This window comes from Rhamphochromis longiceps, linkage group LG16 (genome assembly GCF_057381845.1).
Source record: "Rhamphochromis longiceps isolate RC_006_pf linkage group LG16, R_longiceps_female_GT1.1, whole genome shotgun sequence".
In the NCBI taxonomy this organism is placed as follows: domain Eukaryota; kingdom Metazoa; phylum Chordata; class Actinopteri; order Cichliformes; family Cichlidae; genus Rhamphochromis; species Rhamphochromis longiceps.
In genome coordinates, this window is record NC_140572.1 from 26,626,228 (window position 1) to 26,654,221 (window position 27,994).

A 27,994-nucleotide genomic window follows, 5' to 3' on the forward strand; every position below is an offset into this window, starting at 1 on the left:
ATCTAACCCCACTCTCAGACACTATATTGCTAAAAGTATTCCCTCACCCATCCAAATCATTGCATTCAGGTGTTCCAATGACTTCCATGGCCACAGGTGTATAAAATCAAGCACCCCAGCATGCATACTGCTTCTAAGAACATTTGTGAAAGAATGGGTCACTCCCATGAGCTCAGTTAATTCCAGTGTGGTACCGTGATAGGATGCCACCTGTGCAACAAGTCCAGTGGTGAAATTTCCTCACTTCTAAATATTCCACAGTCAACTGTTAGTGGTATTCTAGCAAAGCAGAAGTCACTGAGAATGGCGGAATCTTGAAGTGATGGGCTACGTAAAGTCATGGAGTGAGGTCAGCAGATGCTGAGCTGCATAGTGTGTGCAGAGGTCACCAACTTTCTGCAGAGTCGATCGCTACAAACCTCCAAACGTCATGTGCCCTTCAGATTAACTCAAGAACAGTTTACAGAGAGCTTCATCGAATGGGTTTCCATGGCCAAGCAGCTGAATCCAAGCCTTACATCTCTAAGTGCAATGTAAAGCATCGGATGAAGTGGTGTAAAGCACATTGCTACTGTACAAGTCTGGGTACTGACTGCATTGTGCCAAGTATAAAGTTTGGTGGGGTTGCTTTTCATTGGTTGGGCTTAGTCCCAGTGGAAGGAACGCTTCAGCATACCAAGACATGTTGGACAATTTTGTGCTCAAAACTTTATGAGAACAGTTTGGTGATGGTTCTTTCCTTTTCCAACATGAGTGAGTGGCCTACACAGAGTCCTAACCTCAACCCAACAAAACACCTTTGGGATGAATTAGAATGGAGACTGTAGCCAGGCCTTCTCGTCCAACATCAGTGTCTAAAGGAATAGTCAAAAATTCTCATAAACACACTCCTAAACCTGCCTTCCTAGAGGAGTTGAAGCTGTTGTAGCTGCAACGGGTGGGCCGACATCATATTAAAAGTATGGATTAAGAATGGAATGTCACTCAAGTTCAAATGTGTGTGAAGGCAGATGAACAAATCTTTTTTTGGCAATATGGTGTATCTGTTCTTGTGTCATTGTGTGTACTATGGGAAGTAAACACAATGCATCACTTGTTTATTGTGTCAAAATTTATATTAGTATTGTAGCTGGTAAGATATGGCATGGCCCTTTACAGCTTCAGTCCATGTAGTTTGCATAAAATACAGTAACTGTTCAGAAATGATAACTAGGCTACTTGACACGTCTGATTGCGTCAGCCTACTGAATTGCAGTGGAGGTTTTTCACCTTCATTGCAGGTTCAGTAAGGTAGCTCCGATGCCTCACACCTCTTTGATGTCCATAAGCTCTTCCCGGGGAAACTCAAAGGCATCTCTGGACTACATTGTAATATATAATCCCTCCAAAGTGTACTGGCCCTGCACAAGCATTCTCATCAAGTCTGCCTTGCCTTGAAAACCTCCACAGGGAGGCGTCCAGGAATAATCCTAATGAGACAAAACTCCTTTACTGACTGACCTTTTAATGTGAAGGAGCAGCAGTTCTTCTCCAGACTTCTCACCCAATCTAAAAGAATGAGCCCAGAATCCAAATAAGTGATGTTGGAATATAGATTGACTGAAATTAGATTGAATTAGATTGTAATTTGCTCCCTCTTCACAACAACACTCCAGTGCAACATAGACATCACTGCAGATGCAACAACCTCATTGTAAGCCTTTTTAATCTTTTTCACACCATTCGAGTTCAGATTGTGGCGTTCTTTTTTCCCTATTGTGTCAAACTGAAATCATTTGGTTATCTTCTGCCTTCTTTTTTAGAGTGGAAATGCATTCCGTAATATGTAGGGCTTTACCAGGAAGAGACAATTATCTAATTGAAGATATCTGTTTGATACAATAGCAGACTGTGCTCCTAGAGAAAGATTGATGGAAATTCAATACTAAGTGTAGAACGGGAAAACAAAGCAATTAATTGTTCCGTCACAGTGCTGGCACTTGCTGTGAAGAAAAAGGAAAACTTTTGCAGGTATGTGTGCTTTAAGAGTTCTTCTGCTGGCCATCTCCCAAGATGCCATTTTCAACAGGATTAGTCAGGGATGCACCTAATTGCTATTGATTGCTATGTGCTGCATAAAATTGCTTCCCTTTTCTTGTCCACGGTGGGAGGTGGGAGAAGGCAATTAGCAGTGCGGACGAGATAGAAGCCCAGACTGACTTGTAATGAAATGGAATGGAGGAATAAACCTGTCAGTAATGCCCTTGAACTTGGGGAGCATTACAAAACCATTAAGCACCAGTATCTTCTTATTCTACCCCTCACATGACCACGAGCCAGGAAAATATTGTGCTAGCATTTATTCTGAAATGCTCTGTTTATATACACCATTACTAAGAGTTTATCTGTGTCCCTCTTTTTAAGCGCATGTACCTGAATTTAAACAGACTTGTCCTGCAGCATCCTCTTGGCTTATATTGAATTTGCACCTGTCATTGATTTAAGAACCAAAAAATGCTGTGCTTTTTGCAGAGGATAAATGCACATTTGTTTTTTGTTTTTTTTTAGAAGTTCATGTTGTGTTTTCATGCCATCCGAAGTGATTTTGTGTCAAGAAACGTCTCCAAAGAATGTAAAAAGGATTAAGGAAAGAAGAAATCCACACTCACTTTTTGCCGAATAACACTTCTTTTGAATTCTATTTAACAAAATATTTTCGTCTTGATGAATAATACACATTTCTTATTTCTTGAGTCATTTTCCTTTTTTTTTTTTTTTTAAACTCCACCTCAGATTTCAGGAAACACATTAATTATGTTTGAAGATATTTACATATGTACAACATGTGGAGCACCAAGGGTTGTTTGACTTTTTGAAAACTGGACTCTTTGCTTTGCCGTTTAGGGTGAACCCGAGTGAGCATGAATTCACATACAATCAACTTTATTTAAACATAAAATTACAATTTGTTATAGAAATTGTACTATCCCATATTTGAGCCCCACGTGAACAGACCCTCGGTGCACCAAAAAAAATAATACAGTTGATTGTATAATAACAGTGTTTCTCTCTTTCTCTACCGATACTTTGTGTTGTTTTTCAGGCACACTTCATGTAACAGTTTTGTTGCTGAAAAAAAATTACAAATGGGGAAAAAAATTATAGATAAAACAATCTTTCATTGTTTCCAGCTACAGTAAGTCGGTGTCTCATGGAAAAAAGCAAATGATGCACCTTTACAAAAATGCCCATGTACAAGCCTGTGGGTTTTAATGACAAGAGGGAGGAGACATTGGGGTCATTTGAATAAATCTTCACAGACATACATAGAGACTCAAGTTTCTTGGCAGGAGATGAAGAAAGACAGTGTGCAGCTAATCTGTCCTGGAAACCTTGCAGCTTCATGTGTTTGGAAGGGGAAATGTAATTTCGTCTGGTTTGCCTGGGATGCCACTCTCACGTGCAGTGTAGAGTGGATGTGTGCCACAGTACCACTTTGTGTTTTTAGCAGACAGCCTATTCTTTCAAATGACAACATAGGCAAGATTTTGGGATGATCTGTGTGGTTTCAAATCCATCGTGCTTGTTATTTAAAATGCAAAGTATGCGCTAGCACATTTCTGCTTGCGAGCTCTGGTGCAGTGAAACTAAATTCTTTCACGGTTTTTCTTTAACTTTACGACCAACTTCGAATGCATGATTTTCTATTTGATGTCATATCTCCCATGCCCTCTTTTCACTAGCACTCTGGATCACACCTTTTAACTTTTCAGCTTTTTGTTGACAACCCTTTCACTCTCTTTGTTCCAACTTTCAAACTCAGGTGATGAAAGCAGCTTGAAACATCATAAAAATGAGCAGCCGCTGCTCACCCAGTTTAGTTTGATAAGAAGCATTGGAGGAATCCGTATTAGAACAACCAGTACAATGACTTACAATGTCACTTTTCTACAGAGATCTAGTTCCTTCTTTAGTTTCTTCCTTGAGCTTCTCTTTTTACCACTATCAAGTGACGGTATATTTTTAGAGCCATCTCTGGGTTCAGTTCTGCACTTTTAGCTGTGATTGAACTGCACTCGTCCTTGTTCTTTTATTCACCTTGCTGACTGTTTCTGGAATGTCGTAGGATAAGACAATAAATAGTTTGGGGTAAAACAGAGCAGTAACCACTGCACACAGAAGTGAAACAAAGTAGCACTTGAAGCAGTCGGCTGTTCATACTGTATGATGCCAAAGGCCATGCTTTGTGAATCTTATCTGGAACAGTAGCAATAAGGCATCTGTGGTGGCAGCAATGCCTTTGAGCCTTGTCAGCTGGCACGTTCACTTTAGTCTTTCTTTGTTGCGACCCAAAATATCCGAGCAACTCTCATTTTTGGGGGGATGCATGTATAGGCTGAAAAATGATGTGGCATTTAACTTAATTAAGATGAATGAAGCTCGTTTAATAATTCTAAAATGTGTGGAGCACTGAGGCTGTGACTGATAAACCATTCATGTCATTTTTGTTTTATGAGCCTTCAGACCTCAGACCAGATAGATTAGGTCGTCTGAAACATACTACATCACTGTAACTTGCTGATAAAAATGAACCAAGCTCCTTTGTTCCACCTAAGACTGAGCCTTGCAGATCTTCCGACTCTGAGATTTCTTCATCACCCATATGCTGCAACCAGCAACTCTGCAGACTATGAGATTCCTCTAAAATTAGTTTTAGTTCCTTTTAAGGCAATGCACCTCTTTAGTCATTGGTCTTTATCCTATGTTCATTTCTGTCTCATTACAGAGTGCTGGGAGCTGCTATTAAGCAGCTCATCCATCACCGCCCAGGAATAGGGTCTAAAAGGTTAACGGGAACGGATTTTCTGGAAATGGAAAAAATTCTAGTGATGAATGGCATTAGCTTACGGAAATTCACCTTTGAATTAATGACTTGTATTTATCATTTCAAAAACATCGTGTGTTGGGCACTGCTTGGGTGCTTTTTGTTTTTCTTCTTTCAGACTGGACTGCTTGAGGACCACTCTGATATGAAAAAAAAATGTCAAAGCAATACATTAGCTTGTCTTTATGTTATCGCCATGGCTGTGGCTCCACCGCACCGCCTGAGCCATTTCAACATATCGAGAAGAGTAGGAACTGAAAATGGATTACATGAGCTAAACGAGCGATATAATTTAACTGTGTGCATCATGCTATGCCCGAGTTTGTTTATGATTGCCGCGCTTGTGCATACTCAAATGAACAATATGCTCGTGAATGCTGCTTAAAAACACTTAGACATATGTACGTTCCCGCCTTTTGTCTGTTGGTTCTCACTGGATGTGCCCAGCATGCAGGCTGCAGCAGCGCCAAGCACCCAGCTGGATGATTTATCACAGAATAGTCCTTGATTAAGGAAAATTAAAGCAGGCTGCTACTGGCTCGCAAATTGCTTTGATAACAAGTTCAAGCAGTTACTTAGTGGGAATATTTTGGAGGATATGGACCTCTGAGAGAAAACAATAAAGCCAATTGAACTGGAAAGGGTTGCCCAAAGTTGTTGTTTCTTTTTCTTTGGGGGGGGGATTGATGCAGCATGGCTCTTCTTGGGGATGCAGGTTTTTTTTTCTTCTTTGAAAAGCTACATTTCATTCCCCCACTGCTCCAGGTGGTACTAACCTATCCTGCCTGTGAGACATGACTCAAAACCATGGTGTGTTGATCAATAAAGTCAGCCTTTGAGGTTCCATAGCTGTTAATGGTATATGACAGTTGCACGTTGCATCATGTATGTTAGGAGCGAGCTCCTGCCGCAGCGATAAAGTTTCATGAAGAGGCAGACATTTATGTGTGATGCACATCTTGTAAACAAGCTCTTAGAGTGAAGTCGTGTAACTCAAGCACATCTTTGCCGTGTTTTCATCAGTGCTAATCCTTGTATGCGAAAAGAAGCGCTGCTAAGTGTGCTTACGGTTTGTTCTGCTGGAACACCTGTGTGATTTTGACTGGCACGCACAACAAGCTGATGACATACGTACAGAAATCAATTTGAGCAATTCAACATTGCCGATGGTTAGGAAAGAGTTCAGGGAGCTAAGAAACTTTTTTGTGTGTGTGTGTGAGAGCAGCAAGTCAAGCAAGAGTGTGGAAACAACTGAGACAAGTTCCATCTTCTTCTCGCTGGCTACATTTGTGTGAAGCCTGCGAGATCACCTCTTCGATCCTACTGTATGCTGTCTCAGGATTTATAGGAATTGTGCTCCTGCCCTGTCAATCATACAAAATGGCACAGTAGGCAGAGCCTTGCCTGAGCTTTTCTACCATCCCCGTAGGAGTCCGTCTATGACAATGACTGGTCGTTGAGGCATTCTCGCCGCAAGCACTGCGCCGGCTTCCACCAGTCTCCGTTGTGGCAGCGGCAGATGGTGCAGTCGTCCACCTTTACTTCAATTCCAGCCGGGATGATCGTCGTTCCAGCAAAGCAATTTGGACCTGCCGCATGGGAAGGGAGGGAAGGAAAGGAAGGGGAGAGAGAGACAGAAGAAAAGGGAATGAGAACGACAAGAAATGGATGTGTCTCTCCTGAGAGCTTCTCTTTGCAGTGGGGTGGTGGAGTGATGCAGAGAGCTGCAGGGAGTTAGGGGAGTCAGAGCAGACGTACAGATCTTTTCACGGGCATGCACCGATGGGCTTGTTTTTGCAACACTAAAGCGCTTTTGTTAGTCTCTCCTTCTCCCTCGACATGGAGCGCTTTGCATCCTAATGCGCCGCAAGCAGAGAAGCCTGCCAGGCACTGGCTTGGCAGTACAGAGAGGCTGGAGTACAGAGAGACAGAGGAAGAGAGAGAAAGCTGCTTTTAGAGGCAGTAGGGAGGATGGTGTTAATCACTTCGGTCTGTATGAAAAGGCCACAGAACTCCTTAGCAATTCCTTACACAGTTTCATTCCACGCATTCACACACGCTGACTGTCAAACCAATAAAGAACTCAGATTAATTTTGACATCTGATTTATCCGTTAAACACTGTAGGATTTACTTGTGTGGATGTTGATAGGATTCCTTTAATTCTAAAACGTGCTGTGTACGACTAGAACACCTTACATCGGCGTTTCTAATAATCTCACCAGATAGACAGATTATCCTGGGTAAATTTTAGGATCTGTTTTCCAGGACGCCAAAGAACGGTATTACATTTGTAAGATTTATCTGTATTACCACCTGAAATTATTACATCTAATTTGTTTTTCTCTTTGCCTCAGAGATATTGGAGGTAGTGCATCTCTTTCTCTACCTCTAGAGACAGGAGAGCCAGAAGGTGCCATGAGTTCATCCTAGTTTTAATCATTTAAAATGAAGCAATCAGCAGCTCAATTGGTGTGACGGTGACTTTGGATCGCTCTCAGTGTTCGGCTCGGTAAAACCTGCCAGATTCAAGACTCCTCTACGAGCAGTCATAAAAACTCATATGTCCCATAACTCTTGAAGACACAGTAGCTTTCACGCTTGATATTCACGAAACATCTTGGTGTCCTGTGAATATGATTTAGGGTCTGGTAGCTTAATGATAGCAATGTAAATGTGTCAAGATAGTCAACCTAAAGATCAGAGGTACATTTCTGGTACACTGTAGAATTTCTCACCTGTCACACAATTTGAGCCTTTTTCACACCTACATTTAAACACACAAGCACAGGTATCAGTAATAAAATAAATAAAGAGTGAATTTCATTTATCAGCTTCAATTTCAAGGTCCTGCATTTGTGCATGCTGGCTCATCGTCTCACTGTCACGGCTTTCAGGAACAATGTGGCCATCGGTAATATTATTAGTAACACCTCTGTTTTCCATTTTTTTAAAAAAAGGCTTGTTAATGCTTTATGGAAAAGTAACTCAGGGCATTAGATTAAGGTTAGCTAAAGATCAGGATTGTGGTTAAATATTTAAAACGTCACGCTGACTCGCAGCATGGCACAGAGAACACTGACTTTTTAAATCTTCAAGAGCATGAGTTTAACCTTAAATCAAGGGTAAAAATGCTGGAATGGTCTACAGAGGGACAACTCCCAATATTTTACAAATTCTTGCTTTATGCATCGAAGGAATTAGGTTTAATTCCAGCTAGTGCTTGTACGAGAAATAAAAGATGCAGGAAGCCATAAATTTCCACGTGACATTGACAAAGGGAGCTGCTGGCTACCTGCTACCCCCATCCTTTGCCTTAGCATAGATGGGTCCTATGCTCTATTTTAAAAAAGAAAGAAAGAAAGAGAAAAAAAAAGGAAAAGAGCATGGGATCTGATCTTAGACGTAGAGAGCACTTGCCAAGTCTTAACTCGCAACGATCTGCCTCTGGACAGCTGGCACAGGTCACGGGACAAACTCGGCAGAGGTTGATGAGGGAGGAGGGTGACCCGTGCTGCTGCCAAGTGTGATTGTTTATAGCCCGATAGATAGGGAGACGCAAGGACACAGTCTGAGCTTCCTGTCACCATGTGAAGGGCGTGCGGTCACTCGTCCGAGCATGTGATCAATTCGTGGCCAATAAAATCTGGTGAAGTCAGAAAATGTTTGTCCTGTGTCAAAACTGTCTCAGCACATCATACTTTCTCTGACTACTGCCTAAGGATTACAATGTAAACTACAGCTTGTTGAGAGAATATGTCAAAGCGAATATGTTCCTGAACCGTATCCAGCTCCATGGCACTGCTCCTCTATGATATGTCTGTTAAAAGACCACAATGACGGCATTCTGACAGATAAGGAGTGGCAGATCTGTAGTTGGTTTAATCTTGTTATACTGAGGAACCATTAGCCATTTTCAGGATACTACTCATTTCTTTTTGAGAATTACATAATTACATATTCCCTGATTAATTTACAGTAGCCTATATAATTCATGATAAAGATTAGAGCTGAATCAGATGGGCTCAATGAATGCGGAGCTCAGAAATGAGCACTGCCACTGGCCTACTATTCTATTGTGCTGCCTCTTCCTCTCTGCTGGTGTTTTCAGGAAGGAACACCAAAAAGATGCCAAGCTGAAAAGCTACAGCCTAATAATAGAAAGCTCTGACAAAAGTTTGGCAACCATAAGCACTGATTTGCTGATTTGTGAGCTGAAAGACATCCAGTTATCAAGGTCATATCAGTTTAGTTCAAAGTTGCTTTTTTTAAAGTCTGAAATATAGTTAAGACACTGGAACATGGGTGATTAATCTTGTTTTTCACTGTGTACGCACATATAGCTCCATTTAAACTCACTAAGTCAGTGACTAATTGGACTAAATGAGTCAAATATTCCTCAGTAACATTTTAGCCACTGGCAATTAGGTCATCGCTGCACAATTCTGTTTACAAAGCAACCCTAAAAGCTTTCTTTCACTAGAATAAGTTAATCTGGACCTTTTACCTGAGCTGGAATTGTAAATGTGGTGTATGGAGATACAGTCAGAACTCAAACTAGTAATTTAGGCAGCTCATTTTAGGCACAAAATTGTATTAGGAATTGTATAAAGCCCTTTAATTAAATTCAGTTGTCTTGTAATCTGTGAAATAAGCATTACTCATTTTCAGAGACTGTTGAGATGGTTTGTTTTTTATGTAACCTTAGTGTTACATTGTAATTACATTATTAATTTAAATAAACCTTTCAAATGTATATCTGTTCAGTATTAATTTCCATTTACCTTCTAAATCTCTGAGGGAGGTAAAAAGTGGTGAATGTAAACATGTTGATAGATAACAGAGAGAATTGTTTTCAAGTACTTTCAAGCATTTGAGTACAGTTTAAAGAAAATGTTCTCACTGCGCTTTCTGTGACTTTCTTCCCTTTAAAGTATTTTAGCAGGATGTGCAGGTTATATACACAAAGTTAACCCAAAGCTTTACCATGACAAGCTACTGTAGTATACTTACACAAGCATTTACCTGGAGAGTTTTGCTTGTTCAGTAAGAAGATTGTTTTTATAGAGATTAAAGCGGTTCCCATATAAATCTCACACTGTCAGATTATTAAGAAGAGTATTATTTAGTATTGATTGCATTCATAAAATATTATAATTATGCCTCTCCTAATCATTTATGCCACAATAAAGTAAACCTATATAAAAAAGATAAAATCCTTTTTGTATTATAAGACCAAAGCCCTCTACATAATGTTTGGATTAAAGAAAAAAGAGAGCAGCAATAAAGATAAATAAATAAATAACACAACAAAAAGCTGGATATTGTAGACATGTTTCTAAAGGGAATGTAATTTGACAGCAAATGCTGAACTTGCAAAATGCATTTTATTAACACTGATTCTTTATGTTTAAAGAGAAAAAGGTGCAGTGTTTCCAGTTTTTCATTTTGGAGTCACATCATGTTTTTGTGATATTCCAGTGGATCAATTTAATATTATTACAATTCCACGGGATCTGTATTTAGTAACCAAGGAACTTTCAAGGTAATCAGATTCAGCCCTGCCTACAGTCAACATGACCTGTCTGTCCAAAATCCTAGAGCCATTAGTCAGCTTACAATTATATGGCTTGCTGGAAGACAATAATGCCTTCCAGGCACAGCAGTCATGCTTTAGTGCTGTTCATATGACCTATTGTTCTCAGATGTACTTTGTCTTTAGTGGTAATTAGTATTTGTTTACACAACGACCGGTTGTCATCCAGTCTAACTTGTATAGATAAACATTATACCTAGAACTTCATACAGCCATAAGCATAGCAACTATCTAATTATAATAACTACTCAATTAAAACAAAGCTGGCTTGTTGATCTAAACTTAAAAGTGTTACAGCTAAGTGGCTTCAGCTGGGATAACATGTCTATCAGATGAGGTCAGGACCTGCTTCTATGACCCAGCACATTATATATTCTGATGATGTCAACATCTTATTAAATATGCTGCTTTCTGCTTACTGCTGCTTCAAAGTATGTCTAACTGAGAGTTCAAACTGTTGCTGTGAATGGGCTCATATCATCACAGTTTAGTCTCACTGATATTTACTTCACGCATCCTTTAAATATAATTTGCATTCTAAGTCAGCAAGCAGCGCTACAAAGTAAAAGAGATGATGATCACATACGACCTTTGGTAAACCAGATTACAGTTGAACTATGATGACCTGTAGACCTCCCTGCTTAATGCTAGATTTAAATGCCAACCACATAAAGATATAGAGTCTGTGCGTTTGATGTTTTGTGCTGTGGGGTTTTTTTGTGCTGTGGACTTTTACCTCAAATGCTTTTAGATGCTACTTGTTTATAGGTCTCTTTCAGTTATGCATTTAACAACTGAATAACATGGGCTATTGGATTGTGACTGATTGGATGTGATCACGTGACTGATAAAATACCAGACTCCTTTGCTTTGAGAAAACGATTGGATTGCTTTTGCAGTTTGCTTTGGATAATTATCCATTTGTACTATAAAGTGTTGTCCAATTATTATTTGTCCAATTATTATTTATTATCTGAGCAGTGTATAGTCCTGTACACTTCAGAATTAATTGTGCTTCAATCAGCAGTGACATTATCAATAAATGCTTGTCTCCTGGTTCTAATGGCAGCCATATGGGTTCATGCCATAACATTGCCCCCCACCATGTTTGACAGATGATGTGGTCGGCTTCAGATCATTAGCTGTTTCTCTCCATGCTTTTCTCTTGCGATAATTTTAGTATAAGTTAAACTTGTACACCTTGACAATGATCTTGTGATCTTGTGTTGTGTTGTTCTTTCTTAACTACATAAATAATTGTGTGATCACACACTACAAATGTCTTCTGTGTGGTCTTTCAGGCCTTCTGGTGTTGCTGAGCTGGCCAGTGAGTTCATTTATGTGTAATAATTTATCAGATTGGTGATTTGGACCCTCCTAACGGTTTTGCTCTTTCTATCTCTGTCTTTCTCTGATAGGTTTATTTTGGTTTTTCAGTCTAATGTTAGCCTCCTTTAATTGTACTGATATTTATTTGGGGCTGGTATTTAAATATAGTGGGGAAAAGCTATAAAATTAAAATCAAATGCTTTAAATCAGCTTCAGATAATAAGTATTCTTTAACTGCCATGAAGCAACAAGGGGGCAGGACTCACCTGGCCATGAAACTGCTGGTTAGTGAATTGTCCAATTAAAAATGGGGGGTTGATTATGTATTAAAATGGCTGTAATTCCTAACCAGTTATTGCAATACTTATGTAAAATCCCTTGAATTAAGGCTGAAAGTTTGCACTTCACTTCAATAAATTCCACTGTGATGAACCTAACTGCACATTCTAGTTGCACAATTTTTGCCCCTGTTTGAAGTGCAATGATTTCTATAACTGTATTTTTATTTAAAACTAAAACCTGTAATGGGTAAAGAAAAACACAAATATCTGTCTCTCTGACTATATGTAACTGAACTGAGGACATTTGGGTGTCTGCTTTTCATTGTCCCTTGGCCAAAAATGAGAGCTAAATAGCGTTCGTTCATTGTCCTCTCTTCACAGCCCTCAGCTATCCACTCCCGTAAAGATTTATCTGGTACCAGAGCCTGACGAGGAACCCTTGGGTAACCTAGAAACAGCAGGCCTACCACTGAAATGCCAAGGGTGTCACTGTGCCCTGTCAGCCTGGATTAGTTCTCTCCTAGCAGCTTCTGTAGCCTTGTTATTGTGTGTGTGTGTGTGTGTGTGTGTGTGTGTGTGTGTGTGTGTGTGTGTGTGTGTGTGTGTGTGTGTGTGTGTCACTCTATGTGTGTTTATGTGTTGAAACAGAAGAAAACAAGCAATGGTGAGAAATAAAAAATACAAGGAAGAAAATGTTTGTAGTTGTGCCACTGCGGGCATTTAGCAACTGCCTCCAACTAAGTTATTCCCTTTACTTTTAACCTGTAGGTAAGCAGCAGTTAAATATATACATATCTACATATACACTTTCTTTTTTCATTAGTTAGTCATTTAAGTTCAACAAGAATGCAAAAACATTTTGTTTAGTGAATGCAACGTCAAGTTTAGACTTTGAATTTGATATTACGCCAGGTTCACACTGCAAAAGTGCACTTACTGTACTTTACTCATAAAGCTCCATCTGTCCCTCGGGACTGGTGCTGGCAAAGGGAAATCTCTCACCTCGCCTTGTAAATAGTCAATGAACCATTGGAATCCTATAATTCTAATTTAGGGATTGGTTGTGTGTGACAAGGGCTCCAGGGCACTGGGAAATAAAAGGCTCTCTGAGGACCCATTAGTCCCTCCTACCATCCCTTTAATCAATGGGCTAATGTTTACTCTGCTTAGTGTGTCATTTATAATTAAAACTAGTACTGCTCATTAGTGTCCAACGGGCCCAAGGTAATAATTTTAATTCATAAAACATCAATTACATCCTCATCCTGATCTAAAGGCACGGCCATCAAATGGTGATACCACCGATAAACTTGCTGTCATTGGTTTAATGAAAATTTAATGACTTCTAAGGAATCTGAATTGACTTCCAGAGGAGATGAGTGTTTACCGTTTTTACAGATGGGGCAGCATTGCTCTGGCTCGTACACAGGGTTGACACACTCTGGGACGGCGCAATCGGACACCACACAATGCACTTCATTATTTGGTTCGCAGCGGCACCACTCACAGGGTGACGGCTGTGGGCAGAGGAGGAAAGAGACAGGGAATCTGGGTTAGATGACTCAGTAGCTTTCACCTTGTGTGTATGTGTGTGTGCATGTCCATGCATGCTTGTGTTTTTCTCATATGCACATTCTTAATAGTTTCAGATGCGTGAAAAAAAAGTGTTGTGATAAACAAAGACACAGGTTAATAAATTATTCACATCCCCAGTTTTATTAGGGTACTTTTGCCTTAACAAAAACAGCCTATACTACTGCTGGCTTACAACAAAATCTCTAGAAATAACTAAGGGAGTCTATAAGGTAATGTTCATGATATTTAATGTTTGCTGCATTCTGCTGTGGCCTGCCTCAGGAAACAGTTCAGAGACTTATCTCACCACCTCTGCAACATGTAAATCAGTAGCTACTATGCAGCTCCCTGTGCAGCTGCCTCATACTTGACTCTATCTTTACAAAGTCTCTTGACCGGAAAATGAACTGTAATGCAATTTCATGGAGTGGAAAAATACAAACTGTTTCCAAATCACAAAAGGTCAGCTGTTCATCATATTAGATTTTCTTTTTGCTCATCATAGTAAACAGCCTTTGAGTGTGTCTCTGCACTGCTGTATCAGCAGTTTGGTGTCGGGCTTAGACAGTAATAATATTTCATATTTGATAACCCCTTTTGCGGTCTTAACTTTTTTGGTGGGAAAGCTGATCTATGTGGACAGCAGCCAGTGCAACATAAACAGTAAGCTTCACATTATGATTCTAATCTTCATGATTTATTCATTTGAAGGATAAAATTTCACTTATTGCAGCAGTCAATAATTTTAATTCATAACAAATGCTACCACAGAATTTCCTGTGAACTCTGTGGTGGCAGCTTTTAAACGATTAGTTCGTGGGTCTTTACCCTGTTGGTCAAGTGTTGCATTCCAACTTGCAATATTTTTTTTCTTTTTTCCAGCAAATATAATTAACTTTCATTCATTAAAAAAAGGAGATCCACAGCTGTCTATTTATACATCGTTTTTCCCACTGGTGTAGGTTTGCTTAATGGGATGTCTCTATACAATGGAAAATTTACAGTGTAGGTTAATATAATAGGTACGTTTTATTTTCTTTGGAAGGACTTTTTCCATTTTTTATAGTATGCTAAGCTAACCAGTTCATGCCTGCGCTTAAGTCATTCATTTTTTTCTGATTTCTTTAAATGATTAATGTAGTACTTTGGAACTGTGTCATCAAATAACTGAGCTGCATTTGTTCCCAAAATATATGGATTTATAGCCACGACAACAGCGGCTCCACAGTTTGTTTTTGTGCAGAGACAGGTGAAAGGGCTAAGGTATTTCAAGATGTATATGTGTTACTTTTACCATCTCTTCTGGGCAGATCGCATTAAGTGACACATAATCAAAGTGTCAAAACTCCTTTTGTTTTTATTGAAGTTTATGGGAGTCAGCATGCACATTAAGAGATATAGGGGAAACTGTGCAAAATAAATACAATCCAGTTACTGATTGTAGGTATTCCCAAGACCATGTAGAAAAAGTTCTCTGAATCAATGCAAAATAAATAAATCTAAAATGTTACTTCCTCTTATTAAACTTTCTCTCCTCACGATAGAACATCTGATAACTTTGCATTACATATGCTGTAATTCTGATGAATGTAGATGAAAATCATCACTAATTTCTTATATGCATTTGCAATATAAGAATAAAGCTGTAAATCATGACAAATAACAAAGTCTTTATCTCTAACATATTACTATGAGAAGACTGATTAAATATTTAACGCCGATGTAGCTCTGTAGTCCATCACATTTACGACTTGAATAAAAATGCAAAAACACTGGCAACAGAAGAAGCTTAGGTTAAATCAAGATTATATTGGGTAATATGTTTCATTGGGGATATTAAAGCGAGATTCGTTTGCAATAATGAACTACATTCCATGGGTTTATTACAATGTTTAGAAGAGAATATTCCAAATGAATTTTATGCGTGGATGTGGCGCATAAACATGGCCCAGAAAATGTTAAAACCCTTTGAATAAACTTATCAAACTAGCTCAAATGATCAGACTAAAAATAAATGATGGGATGCTTTTGAAAGAAAGTCCCAAGACATCAAGCAAAGATCTAAACTTCTGACATATCTGGCATATAAAACCAAACTGATGCTCAAGTTTGTGGGCACAGATAACCACATTCAAAATACAGAGTAAATATAAAAACAGGAACATGGCAGCGCTTCTGCAGATGTACTCAGCTATAGTGTACTGCCAAAAGTGTTTAGATCTTGAAAAAAAGATCACCATATTATAGTGTTTTGCATCTATTTATACATCATGGCATTGTGCTGTCCTGTGTGAATATATAGCTTTGCACCATCGCATACTGAAATTTAATGAGGCCTACAGAATCCAGCTGACATGATATCTATCCATCCTTTGTTTTAAACTGTTTATCTAACTAGGGCTGCTGATGACTCGAGCCTTTGCCAGCTGACACTGGGTGAGGAGCACAATAAACAGTCCATTACAAAGCTAACAAAGAGATGCAGACAACCATTTATGTTCACATCCACAGCTACAGTATATTTAGAATCACTAATTAACATGCAGAACTGTGTCTCCAAGTACCCAGAGACAAAACGCAGGATAAAAATTGTTTGAGTAGAATTCCAGTGAAAAGAAACAAACAAACAAAAAGTAAAATATGATGATATACATTATAAGAGGAAGTAAAATTCTCTCTTGCTCAAATAAATATTTTGGTTACTAAAATGAAAACTATGACATTATCATGTTTTAGTGATTTTGTAACTCAATTTAAGTGCCATACAAAAGAATGCTCTTAATCTGACCGCACTCATTGAAGTCATTAATTATGTAAATTACTTGCTTTGCGTACAGTATGCAGTTGTGTTCATATTTATTTGGACACCGACACCATTATTCTAACTTTGCCTCTGTAAAGCACTAGTGCGGATTTTATATCTGGATGCAACTGAAGCGCAGATTTTCTTACTTTAATTCAATGAGTTTATGGTGATTTCATTTTAATGGAGTGACAGAATATTAACCAATAATGCAGAAAAAAAACAAAAGAGGTTATAAAATGATTTCCAGGTCATTGAGTGAAATTAGTGCTTAATCTCCAAACAATACATGACTTAGTACTTGATGGATAAACCTTCCCTGCAAGCACAGGGGTAAGACATCTCTTGTACTTGGTCACCAGGTTCACTCACCACAGATTTTAAATAGGATTGAGGTCTGGAGACTCCATGAATCTGATGCACTTCTTCCTTAGACACTCTTTTGTAGCCTTGTGTGCCTTGTATGTTTTGAGTCATGGTCCACGATTCTGTCCATTAGTCCCTCAATATGTTTAAGTCATCCTGTATCCTTAGCAGAAAAACAGGCCCAAAGGCCCATAATGTCTGTATGGGGATGGTCTTCTTTTCTTTATACTCAGCATTTCTCTTCCTCCAAACACGGTGGATCGAGTTGATGCCAGATAGCTAGATTTTGGTTTTATCTGACCACAGCACTTTCTCCCAAGCCTTCTCTTAATCATTTAAATGTTCACTGGCAAACACAAAAAAGTGCCTTCTTGAGCAATGGGACCAGTGTGTTACCAATGGAGTTCTTGGCTACTGTGGTCCTAACTGCCTTCAAATCATGAAGAAGCTCCTACTGTGTTGGCCTGATCCATCATCTTTCTCATGATTATCTTCACCCCAGGAGCCGAGATCTTGCACAAGCTCCAGATGTTGGCCATTTTACATTTCTTCCATTTCCAAATAACTGCACCAGCAGTTGTCACCTTCTCATCAAGCTTCTCGCAGATGGTTTTGTATTTCATGCTAGCCTTGTTCTGGTCTGCAGTTTTGTCCCTGAGATCCTTTGGCAGCTCTTTGGTCTTGCTCACAGTGGTGGAGATGTTAGATTGAAAGAAATTTGTTGTGTGGATAGAAAATTAAGTGATTCTGTGGACAACTTGCAATGTGCTTTATACACATAAAGTATTGAGATCGGTAGTATCTGTAACTGATAAACTGCCTGATTGACTGTAATCTATGGGATCACAGGCAATCTGTGAGCCAAAATTCTGGCTGGGTTTAGGGGATCAATTACTTCAAGTACTTTCAAGTAATGACATGCAAATCAGTTCATAACATAATTTATGTTTTTTTCTAGACAATATTCTGTCTCTCCATTAAAATGAAACTACTGTGTAAAATAGGCTGTTCCTTTCTTTGTAAGTGAGGGAATTTACAAATTCAGCACAGCATCAAAACATATTTCCCCCACTGTAGTCCCCCAGGTGCAAAAGGATTGAATCAGTTGATGGACAAGCAGTTTCAAGTCCAGGTGAAGCCTGTTCCCTCGTTATTCCATGACAAGTTAAACCGATTAAAGAGTTTGTTCTGAGTGTTAAACTTGCATCTATCCACTGGAATTCTCAATATGACATGCAAAGAGATGCCAATAGAAGTAAAGGTCATCATTAGACTGAAAAACCAAAATAAGCCATTAGTAGTGTTGTGCGATACTGCAAATTTTGGTATTGATCTGATACCAAGTAAATTGGGCTAGTATTGCAGCTAAGAATACTAATACTGATGCTTTTGACCTGCAAAGGCGCCTTATGTAGAGGAGAGCAGTGTATCATGATTTATAAAATGAATCATCAATAATTTGCATATTCTGTACAAATTTGTGATTACTATGATTGGGATTACTTGCCACAATAATTAGTTAATACAACAACAACAAAAAAAAATCCCAACTTTTCAGTATTTCAAGTGTTTTTAAACTGGGTTTTTTCAGAGAGCTGGAATTTAAATGTGATATTCTCTAAAGCACTTTAGGTCATCTTCTGTTGTTTAAATGTGCCACAGGCTATAAATGAAATAGATGTGACAGTCAACACAAAAATGTTCAGGCATTTTTCATAGTGCATGTTTGAGGCATATTTTTCATTTCCAAAAAAAAAAAAAATCTGCTGAGCTTAGAGTTTAGAAACAAACATCAATTCAATACCAATACTATTGATATTGCATCAATCCACCGACCTCTACTTATTAGACAGATCAAAATCTTTAGATGTGGCCATGCTCTGAAATTCTTAAAATGAAGGAATGCACTGACCAGCTCAACAGCACCAAAGTCCACTTTTTTTTGTTATGGAAAAATCCTTTACAACATTTGGCCAAGCAAGAACACTATCAGGCAGGTAGGTGCATCGTTGTCTAAAACTTCAAGAGACACATACATATTCTAGGTTTACAATGTGGTGTAAAGAACATGAAGGCCAGATTTGTCTGTGTCTTGGACACTTCTGACAGAGCCTTCACATTTCTGACAAAAAAAAGGTCTCTGGATGAAGTCAAGATTAACTTTTACCGGAATGATAGGAATAGAAAAGTATGCACAAGGATGAGAAACAGCAGTACCATACCACTTTATCTGGTAGAAGTAAAGTTATAGCATCGTATGCACATCTATGGCTGCCACCAGAACTGGGCCACTACTGTTTATTGATGATGTGACTGCTGATAGAAGTACTGATAGTAGGATGAATCTTGAAGTTAACAGGGCTTTACTTTCTGCTCAGATTCAGCCAAATGCTACAAAACAAATAGAACATTTTTAGCAGCATTTGGCTTTTGACCTAAAACATCCTCCACAGGCAGCCTAGGAGCTTTCTCAAAGAAATGGGGTATTCTTCAACGACAAAGCCTGTCACCTGATCCCAACCTAATAGAGCATGCCTTTCAGTTACTGAAGACAAACCTGGAGGGAGAAAGAACCAAGAACAAGCAGCAAAGGCCAGGCAGAACATCTCAAGGGAGGAAATGCAACATTTTTGCAGTCACAGACTGTAAATGATTTTTTATCCAAGTATGAAAAACCAAATCTTAACTGATAGATTTTTTTTCATTATCATTGACCAAAAAAACCCCCCAAATCCAATCTTAACCAAAACAAAACATATGAATCTAATTGTGCATTTTACAATGAGAACAGATCCATTTAGATAATCAATTTAGATATAACGTAATATGATACATTTTCACAACGAAACAATAAAGCTTTAGGGATAAACCCTGGGGAGAACCTTATTTTTCACAGTTATAGACTTGATTGTAGCACTAGCTAATCCTGAAGTGAAGCTGTGAGCCTGAAAAGTGGATTCAACAGCGTTTCCACTGTGGCACATAAAAACTTTATCTACTTTTTCCAACAATGTCTTTCACATAATTTGTCTCTCAGGTCAATGTGGGTGGTTGTTGCATGATATGCTAAAATGAAAGTGGAAGTTACAAGCAGGAGTCCTGATAAATGCCATTGTTTTCTCCTCCTTTAACGTCACTGATAAGATGGGAGGAACTGCAACCAGAATGCAGCAGAGCTTGAGCAGGCAGAAATAAAAGTGGACTCATTCTTAATTGCTGAAAAAGCTCAGTTGGTACAGATACCAGAGTAGATGCTGTAGAGGAGCTACTTCAAATCCATTCAGACAGAAACTTGCATGAAATCATGTATAATAAAAACAATGGATAACATGAGTGGGTAGGTACAAATGCGACACGAATGCAAATAAATATTTTTGAACAAGAAATCATCCAAAAACTGACACAGAAGAGGAAATTGGGTTCTTACTATAATATATGTGCATGTATGTAATCCCTAGGTGTTTCTAGATGTAACAAGTTGTATTAAAGTACAGACTGGAGATTGTGGCTATGAGAGACAGCAGTTTTTATTCACTATCACAACTGACCTTTAAAATAAATTAATTTGAAAGTGGTATTTCTCTGTGGGTTAATCTGCCAGATTGGCCTGTAATGCAGCCTGCTAGTTCAGATGCTTTACGGGAAAAAGTATATTAAAAATGCAATTGGAAAAGAAAACTTCTTCATGCACCTTTGACACATTGCTGAGAATCCTTCCATGTATTCAGCCATGCCTGGTGCTTTCAATGCGTCCTTTTGTGTGAGGTCTACCGTGAAGAGGATCAGTCATGCCTAAGCCCAGACTTACAAAAGAAAATGGAGCACTAGTACCGAATTTAGACTTGCTGCCAGATGTTTTGGTGAAGAAAAGACGCCTGTTGTCCCCATCTTTCTGGCTGGCTATTTGAGTCAATCGATTGCCATGCTTTTCATTCGCACACTGAGACAAACAGAGACAGGGCAGGGAAGCAATGAATAGTCAGGTAACCTTCAGCAGGGCAAAATGGCAATGCAAAATACTCTGAGACTGGACGACAGGGTCACAGGAAATATACTCATGCTGTTAAAAGCAGTGACAGGAATGAGTTGACAGTCAAACTGCATGCTCTGTTGTTCAAGTCAAAACAATGTTTTACCAGTGGTCAAATAACACAGAGAATAGACAGAAAGGACTTGAGGATGAGGATGGAAAACATGCAGTACTAACACTTGCACATCAATTCTGCAAGTGCAAATATGTCAAAACCATAAAAATGTGTTTGACATTCTCTCCGGGCAAATTGTTTGCATTTAACAATTTTTTCCCCTAATTGCGACTATTGTTGCCTCCAGCAAATTGGATAAGAAAATCAATTTGAGCAATAATTTTAACAGCTTTTATGGATGTTTTCTCACATAGGTATGTTAAAAACACAACAACTTACTGTGGTTGTGTGGGCAGCTCAGTCTGTGTGTGTGTGTGTACAATTGTAAACAAATTATTATAATTGTCTGCAGACATGTTTTCACAGAATACTTCTGTGACTTCGCCACATCACTGCAGTGATAGAAAAGTACAGATATAATAAATCAAAGTTACCAAAAACAGAGACATGAAAAAAATCCAACCACAGTGTTTGATTTACATTGATTGGAGTAATTCATTTATGAGATTTCCTCAACATTTAAATCTAGTACAGGGCTTAATTGCACTCCACTGAATAGTACTTGTCTCATGCGGATAAAGTGAAAGGTGAGCAGAACTCAAGCATTAAGGCTATTAGTCACAAATTTAGATTGTTTGCCTTTAAATGAGAACTTATTCAAGATCTGACGGCTGATTTGCACTGTGTGTACCTTTGTTACTGAACATATTAGAGCCCTCCCACCTTTGTCAAATCTGCATCCCTTCCCTAGGGGGGAGGGTGGTCATAAGAAGCATGGATGGGATTCTTCACATCTGAGTTCACATCCCAGCACTAGCCTGAAGATCTGGGATCTGAACTCACCCTATACCTCCTGGTTCTTGATTGCAGCTGCGCTGAGGCCAGAGGCACACCGGCAGCCATGCTGGGTGGACTGGTCCCTTCCTCATCAGATGGAAAACCCTGTAGGTGAAACACCTACTATGGTTGAGTGGCATGACTCACTCACATGGCAATAAAACAAGATATTGGAAATTACTGCATCTACTTTTACAAAGAATTTAAAGCTGAATCAACAGTATTAGTATTAAATTCTTTGTTGCTACAAGCAAAAACTTTTAAGTGGATGAGCTGTAGTGGGAAATGTAGTTTGGACCTATTTGTCAATTTGCTGATGCACGAGTTATGCCAGCATTAGATTCACAAATGACAGGCTGACATTTCGCTGGAGTCAGCTGCTTTGTGTTGAAGGAATGCCCAATACTACTTGCATGATCATGATTGCATACATTAGGTGCAATATACTTAATGATCAGCCTACAGTATAATGAGGTTTTCAGCATAAGGAAAGTGGAAATATGAAGTGTTGGTGGATGCCAAAAACAGTTCTTCATAGCCAGACATCCCAGTTTCCCAGAAGCTCTAAACAGCCCACATCTCTCTTGTTATTTTCCCAAAATACTGACTCTTCTCTCTTCTCTTCTCCATCATCTGCTACTGAATATAAATGCACACCTCTACACAATGCAACACAATCACCTCAAATGAAATGCCAACAAAGCCCAAACCAAAGGTTAACCTGTCGGCATCTTTAAACATGGGTCTGCATATCAGACACTGACGGCCTTTGATTTCCTTTAACACTGCGGGGTTCTGAGGCTTTCATGTCTTTACTGAAGAAACTCAACTTTCACAATTTGGACTAAGACACTGCTACTTGTGTGGGCATGGATTGTTTTTTAAAAAAGATGATCATTATGAACCATAGTGCAATTTCTACTGAGACAATCTATAAAAACAAATGATTTTGTTCTTCACCTTGAAGTAATGTTGAAATGTCCTTCCCTTCTCTTGCTCCTCAATGCACTATTGATAGATCAATGTTACATCAGACTGCGAAGCTTTTGCCCTTAAAGTAGCCCTTACAAAATCACAGAAATCTGTGGGGCTGCAGGAGCTTGATTGTGTCTGACGTGCAAACACACCAATCATTACAGATTAAGTACATGGGTTTCAAATAGGCTAATCTCTCACACCCCTTGCTAATGGGAACACTATGTCACTTTCATGCCACCAAGAGTTGTTGTTGCCTACTAATGCAAAACATTTTTCAATTTTTTCAGTATCATTTTTTTTTTTTTTTAACATTTGAAATCTTAATGTCATTCTGTTTACAATGGCGAGAGAACACCTGAATATTTAAAATCTTTGAATGGATATTTGTATATCAATATTGTTGACAGATTTGTTGACAGAATGGCACCTAATAGAGATGCATTGTAACAGTTCTGAACAAAGGCATAAACTCCAATGCAATGCCTCTTTGCACCTCTAGCTGATAATGCAGATGAATCCCACAGCCGCTAAAAGGTTTTACATTAAAAACTGATGAATAAACATTAGCACACTATTTTTCCCTCCTTGTGCTGTTTGATTTCTTGTGATTGCCCCCCCAAAAAAATGCATTTCCAGAGAAACTGTAGCAGAAAAGTTAATTATGATGGCCTGTCTACACACCTGCTTTGCTTAACTCACTCTTTAGCCCCGTGTATGCTTCAGTTTTTTTTTCTTTCCGTTCAAGTGGCATGCTAATTATTTTCTTATGCAAAATGTTCTGACATTACAGGAAGCTTTGTTTGTTTTACCTTGAAGCTGTTATAAAACTACACTAAAACACCTCCTGTTGTCTTGGAGTTTTGGACAGCAAGCAAAAAAGGAAGACAAAAGGAAATATGCCGTAGTGACTATATTCACTAGAAGTTGCTATAAATACAAAAAGATGATCATCTGGTACTTAACCGGGTCAAATACCTAAAACAGACCTACAGAGCTATTATAGATATAAACACTTCATAATGTGATATTCTATGTTGTGTGCACACCTGGATTCACTTTCTTTAAGTTACCAAAAAGCATAATTAAAGCTATGCACAAAATTAATTTTGTGTGATATTTTACATTTTTCAAATGCAGTCTTCATCTTAGAAAACAGTTTTAATGATACATAGATATTGTGCATTTCACTGCATATTTGACAGCATAAGATCAATATTTTTTTTAACCCTGCAAAGGAAACCTTATGAGAAATAGTCAGACTTATTGGACTGTATAAGCACACACACGCACACACATGTAGTCCACCCACTCCTGCAAACTACAACTGACAAAGTTAGCTTTGAAGATGCTTTTGAGCTTTTGAAAGGCTATTTTCAATTATTCATTTAGCTCTTGAGTACCTTTTATGTGTCTTTAAGAGGGTAACCAACAACTTGTGTTTCCCCAGCTGTGGCCCGGTCAAACAGATATTTGCTGGGGTCATAAATCCTATCTGAATACACGAATCCTTGTCTAAGGAGCTATTGCAGGCTTTTTCTTCTAATGTCTTCTGATTTTTTGATCTGCAAATGGTGGTAGTTGGTTTTGAAAAAAAGAATCTTACTGCAGGAATTATCTTCCAAGTACATCTGTTATAATAAATAGCCTATCTAGTTTGGTCTTATTTTACATCTTCGGCAGATGTTCACAAAATTGAGAGAAACTTTTTCATGTTACTGATGATGATGAGAACATACCTCTAACATTAGTTTCTACTGTGTAACTGGTAACTCCATAATGGGATAAATTTACAGCTATTATGTAAAGCGACAAAAAAATGGAATTTTTGATCGATTGCATCATTCAAAAGCTAATTTATGTCACTAAAGTGGAGCCCGCAAAAATTCAGTTTACCATTGGAGGCATTTGTCTGACAACCGCAATGGATGCACTTATCTTAACTGGTAGCTGATACATTTGCACAGACATGAACAAATGCTATGATTAACCACAGAGCTATACCCTTGTTTTGGCTATGACATGTCATATTATATTTCAGTCACTTACTGCCTCAATCCAGTTGTGAGAAATGTGAATGAGGAGGTTTCCTCATGGGCAGCAACAATTTAAACACAGACTGTAGTTGTCATGCTCCCAGTGTCATTTATAATCAGGCAGTACTGTCATGCTCTGTAACAACCACTGAGACACTGGTCTGATAGGTAGAAACCTTTTTTTTCAACAGACACAGGGAAGCTGGAGCTGCCAGTGATGACTCAGTGTCCACAAATCACAGTATTAAAATATTGTTATAGCATCTGTCAGTTTGGTAATGCTGGATGAATGTTCAGTTGATGAAGCAAGCAGAAGGATGATATCACTCTGGGTGGCAGCCATCTTGGTGCCCTTGGCCAATAAACACATTTTGAGCTTACTTTCACATTATGCCAAGGACTGATCTAAACCCAAATACAAAGCCTCACTAATTCGAACCCTAACAGCCCCACCTGATCACATCTGCACCACTGCTGTGTTACGTTTTGTTATTTTCGATCGTGGCTCAAGAGTTGGGAGTTCGTCTTGTAATCGGAAGGTTGCCGGTTCGAGCCCTGGCTTGGACAGTCTCGGTCGTTGTGTCCTTGGGCAAGACACTTCACCCGTTGCCTACTGGTGGTGGTCAGAGGGCCCGGTGGCGCCAGTGTCCAGCAGCCTCGCCTCTGTCAGTGCGCCCCAGGGTGGCTGTGGCTACAATGTAGCTTGCCATCACCAGTGTGTGAATGTGTGTGTGAATGGGTGGATGACTGGATATGTAAAGCGCTTTGGGGTCCTTAGGGACTAGTAAGGCGCTATATAAATACAGGCCATTTACCATTTACCATTTTATTTTCATCAGTAAATGTGATCAAAGATGATTGCTGTCAACAAGTTAACAGACTAAAAAGGAAAGAAAATATGAGACATGGTGGTTTTTACATTATGTTTGAAGTGACTTGTCAGTTTACCACGACCATAGAGGTGTTGCTGTGAATGCATATGATTGTCACACACCTGTTTTGTTTTAATAACATCTACACTTGCGTGTGACTTGATTGTGTTTCACCAAATGAACTGGAAAGATGGATTAGAGTCTTGAGCATCAGTTAGTTTTTAATAAAGATAAATAAGATGCAGAGTGGTGATTGTTGGTGGAATATTCATGTTCAGTGCTAGAGTTTTTCTAGTGGATTCTGGTAAACAGATGTTTTTTTTTAAAGGCTGAATTATAATCTTCTAACTCATTGCTTACCTTGAATTCTTCCAGAATTTTATAGGTTTTCCCTCGGTACTCGCAAAAGTTTTTCACCTCTTTGCACTCAGGGCAGCATCCATTGTGTTCCACTTTGGTGCACTTTGGATGCAGTTTCGGGCACTCGGGTTGGTCGCACACAGGCCCGTCCTCTGTGCACACGCACGGGCAGTTCGAGTGTCCCGGATAGAAACGTTCCCCGAGTTTGTAGACGAAGCCGCTGTCATCCACGCATCCCTTGCCCCGGTAGTCATCAAACACAATGTTCTCACCGACGGTCCGCTCCGCCTCGTCTGCGGCGTAATCCTCGGGGTTACCCACCGTGGCCGGTGACACAGCGCTCAGGGCCAACAGGGGGACGAAGGCAGTCAAGAGGAGAAGGCCCATCCTTTGCCGCGGCATTGACATCCACGTTCAAAACGGCTGTGTGGATGTCATCCTTAGCCTCTCTGTATCCTCACCGGATCTGTCCAGGGCTTCATTATCACCACCATCACGTAAGGAAATGAGCTGCAGTGGAAAAAATAGAAGATGACATGATGGATGATGACTCCCCAGCTGCTGGTTTGCACATCCTTACAAACCAAAATCACCTTTTAAATACTTTCCTCCCCTTTTTTTCTCTTTTTTGTTTGGCTTAGGCCTGTGTATGGGTATCTTTTATTTACGGTGCACATATGCAGCACCAATGTTTCAATAGAGATCATTCGGAATTCTTTATCATTGCTCTGTCACAAAAGAAAATATCTTACACATAAAGCTAAAGCCACGGATGGTGAAAACAAATAGAAATACATTTGCTAACATAAGAAGCATGCAGTCTATATGCGTTAGTGTGGTGGTGGTGGTGGTGCATTAGATGCAAATTATTCTCCTCTTTCAAAATCACAGCAACAGCTACGACCATCAACAGAGGGAAGGGTTATAACACTGATTGTCTAAAGTGGGTGGAGTGAGCTCCCCACGGTCGTCTTCTCCCCATTAAATAAAACCGAATCAGATATTACAATTTGAAACTTTATGAGAGGCTTCAGAGACAACAGGTAGCATTAACGCTTTCAATTCTCCCCCAGGTCAGTAATGATAGTAATGGCTTCTCCGTCTCTGGGTTTCTTGCAACCACCTCTTATTATATTAACCATGTTCCATGCAGACACATGCAAATATTGAGAAATGCGCAATGATTTAACCCAGAATGCGTCAACCGTTTGGAAGGGGAAACACACACATCGACAATCCAGACAGTTGGGGAATATATAGCTGAAGATAAATATCTCTATGATGCGTATTAAGCGACAGCTCTAACTCACTCACCGCTTTGAATAAGAGTGATATCCACTAAGTGTGAAGGTAGGATCCCCAATACAGAGAGCGGAGACAGATTACAAATAGTCGCCTTGCCTATTGGAAACTTCACTCTATCCACAGGGTGAAATCACCAGTCTCCACGAGATACTGTAATCCGCCCTCTTGTCGTGATGATGTGCTTAAAAGCAACTAAACAACAGCCTTTTGGAGGTTTGCTCCCCTTTCCCCCCCTTGCAGAGAAAAAGACATCCGCGTAAAAGTAGGTCTTCTTCATGATTATCCTCATTGGACTCACCTTTTCGAGACAATTTCGCAGTTCAAGTCCAACTGCATGCGTTACAGACAGAGAAAGAGAGACTAAAAAAGAAACTGCTCGAGAAATCCTCTATAGCGTTCCCTGAGAATCCGGAGTCAATTCAGTATTTCCCCACGATGGAGGTGAATATTAGAAAGCAGCAGCCAGTCTTGTTGCACATGTGTGTATACATCCAGCAGTTGTGCGGAAAATAAAAAATCCACATGGGTAGAAGTTAAAGAGTATAAAAAAATCGACCCATTCGCGGCTGAAGCCAGTCATTTTTTGAATTTGTGGCCGAGGTCACGTTCATCATCAGCAGGCGTTCCGACTTTCAGCACCTTGGAGAGCGA

At 39.3% G+C, this 27,994-nt stretch overlaps 1 protein-coding gene across 2 annotated transcripts; it reads right to left on the reverse strand.

Annotated features, from left to right (window-relative positions):
- Positions 1-2,974: 2,974 nt before the first annotated feature.
- vwc2l (von Willebrand factor C domain containing 2 like) lies at positions 2,975-27,989 on the reverse strand. Of its 2 annotated transcripts, none has more exons than XM_085384477.1 (4): positions 27,642-27,989; positions 26,039-26,548; positions 13,457-13,586; positions 2,975-6,453 (listed from the first exon to the last, which is right to left on the reverse strand). In XM_085384477.1, exons 2-4 carry the CDS (start codon positions 26,444-26,446, stop codon positions 6,302-6,304), a joined length of 690 nt encoding a protein of 229 aa, XP_085240603.1. In that variant the 5' UTR covers positions 26,447-26,548; positions 27,642-27,989; the 3' UTR covers positions 2,975-6,301. The 2 variants fall into 2 exon arrangements, with proteins under 2 accessions (XP_085240603.1, XP_085240602.1); XM_085384476.1 differs by having other exon boundaries at positions 27,353-27,989.
- Between the last annotated feature and the right edge of the window lie 5 nt (positions 27,990-27,994).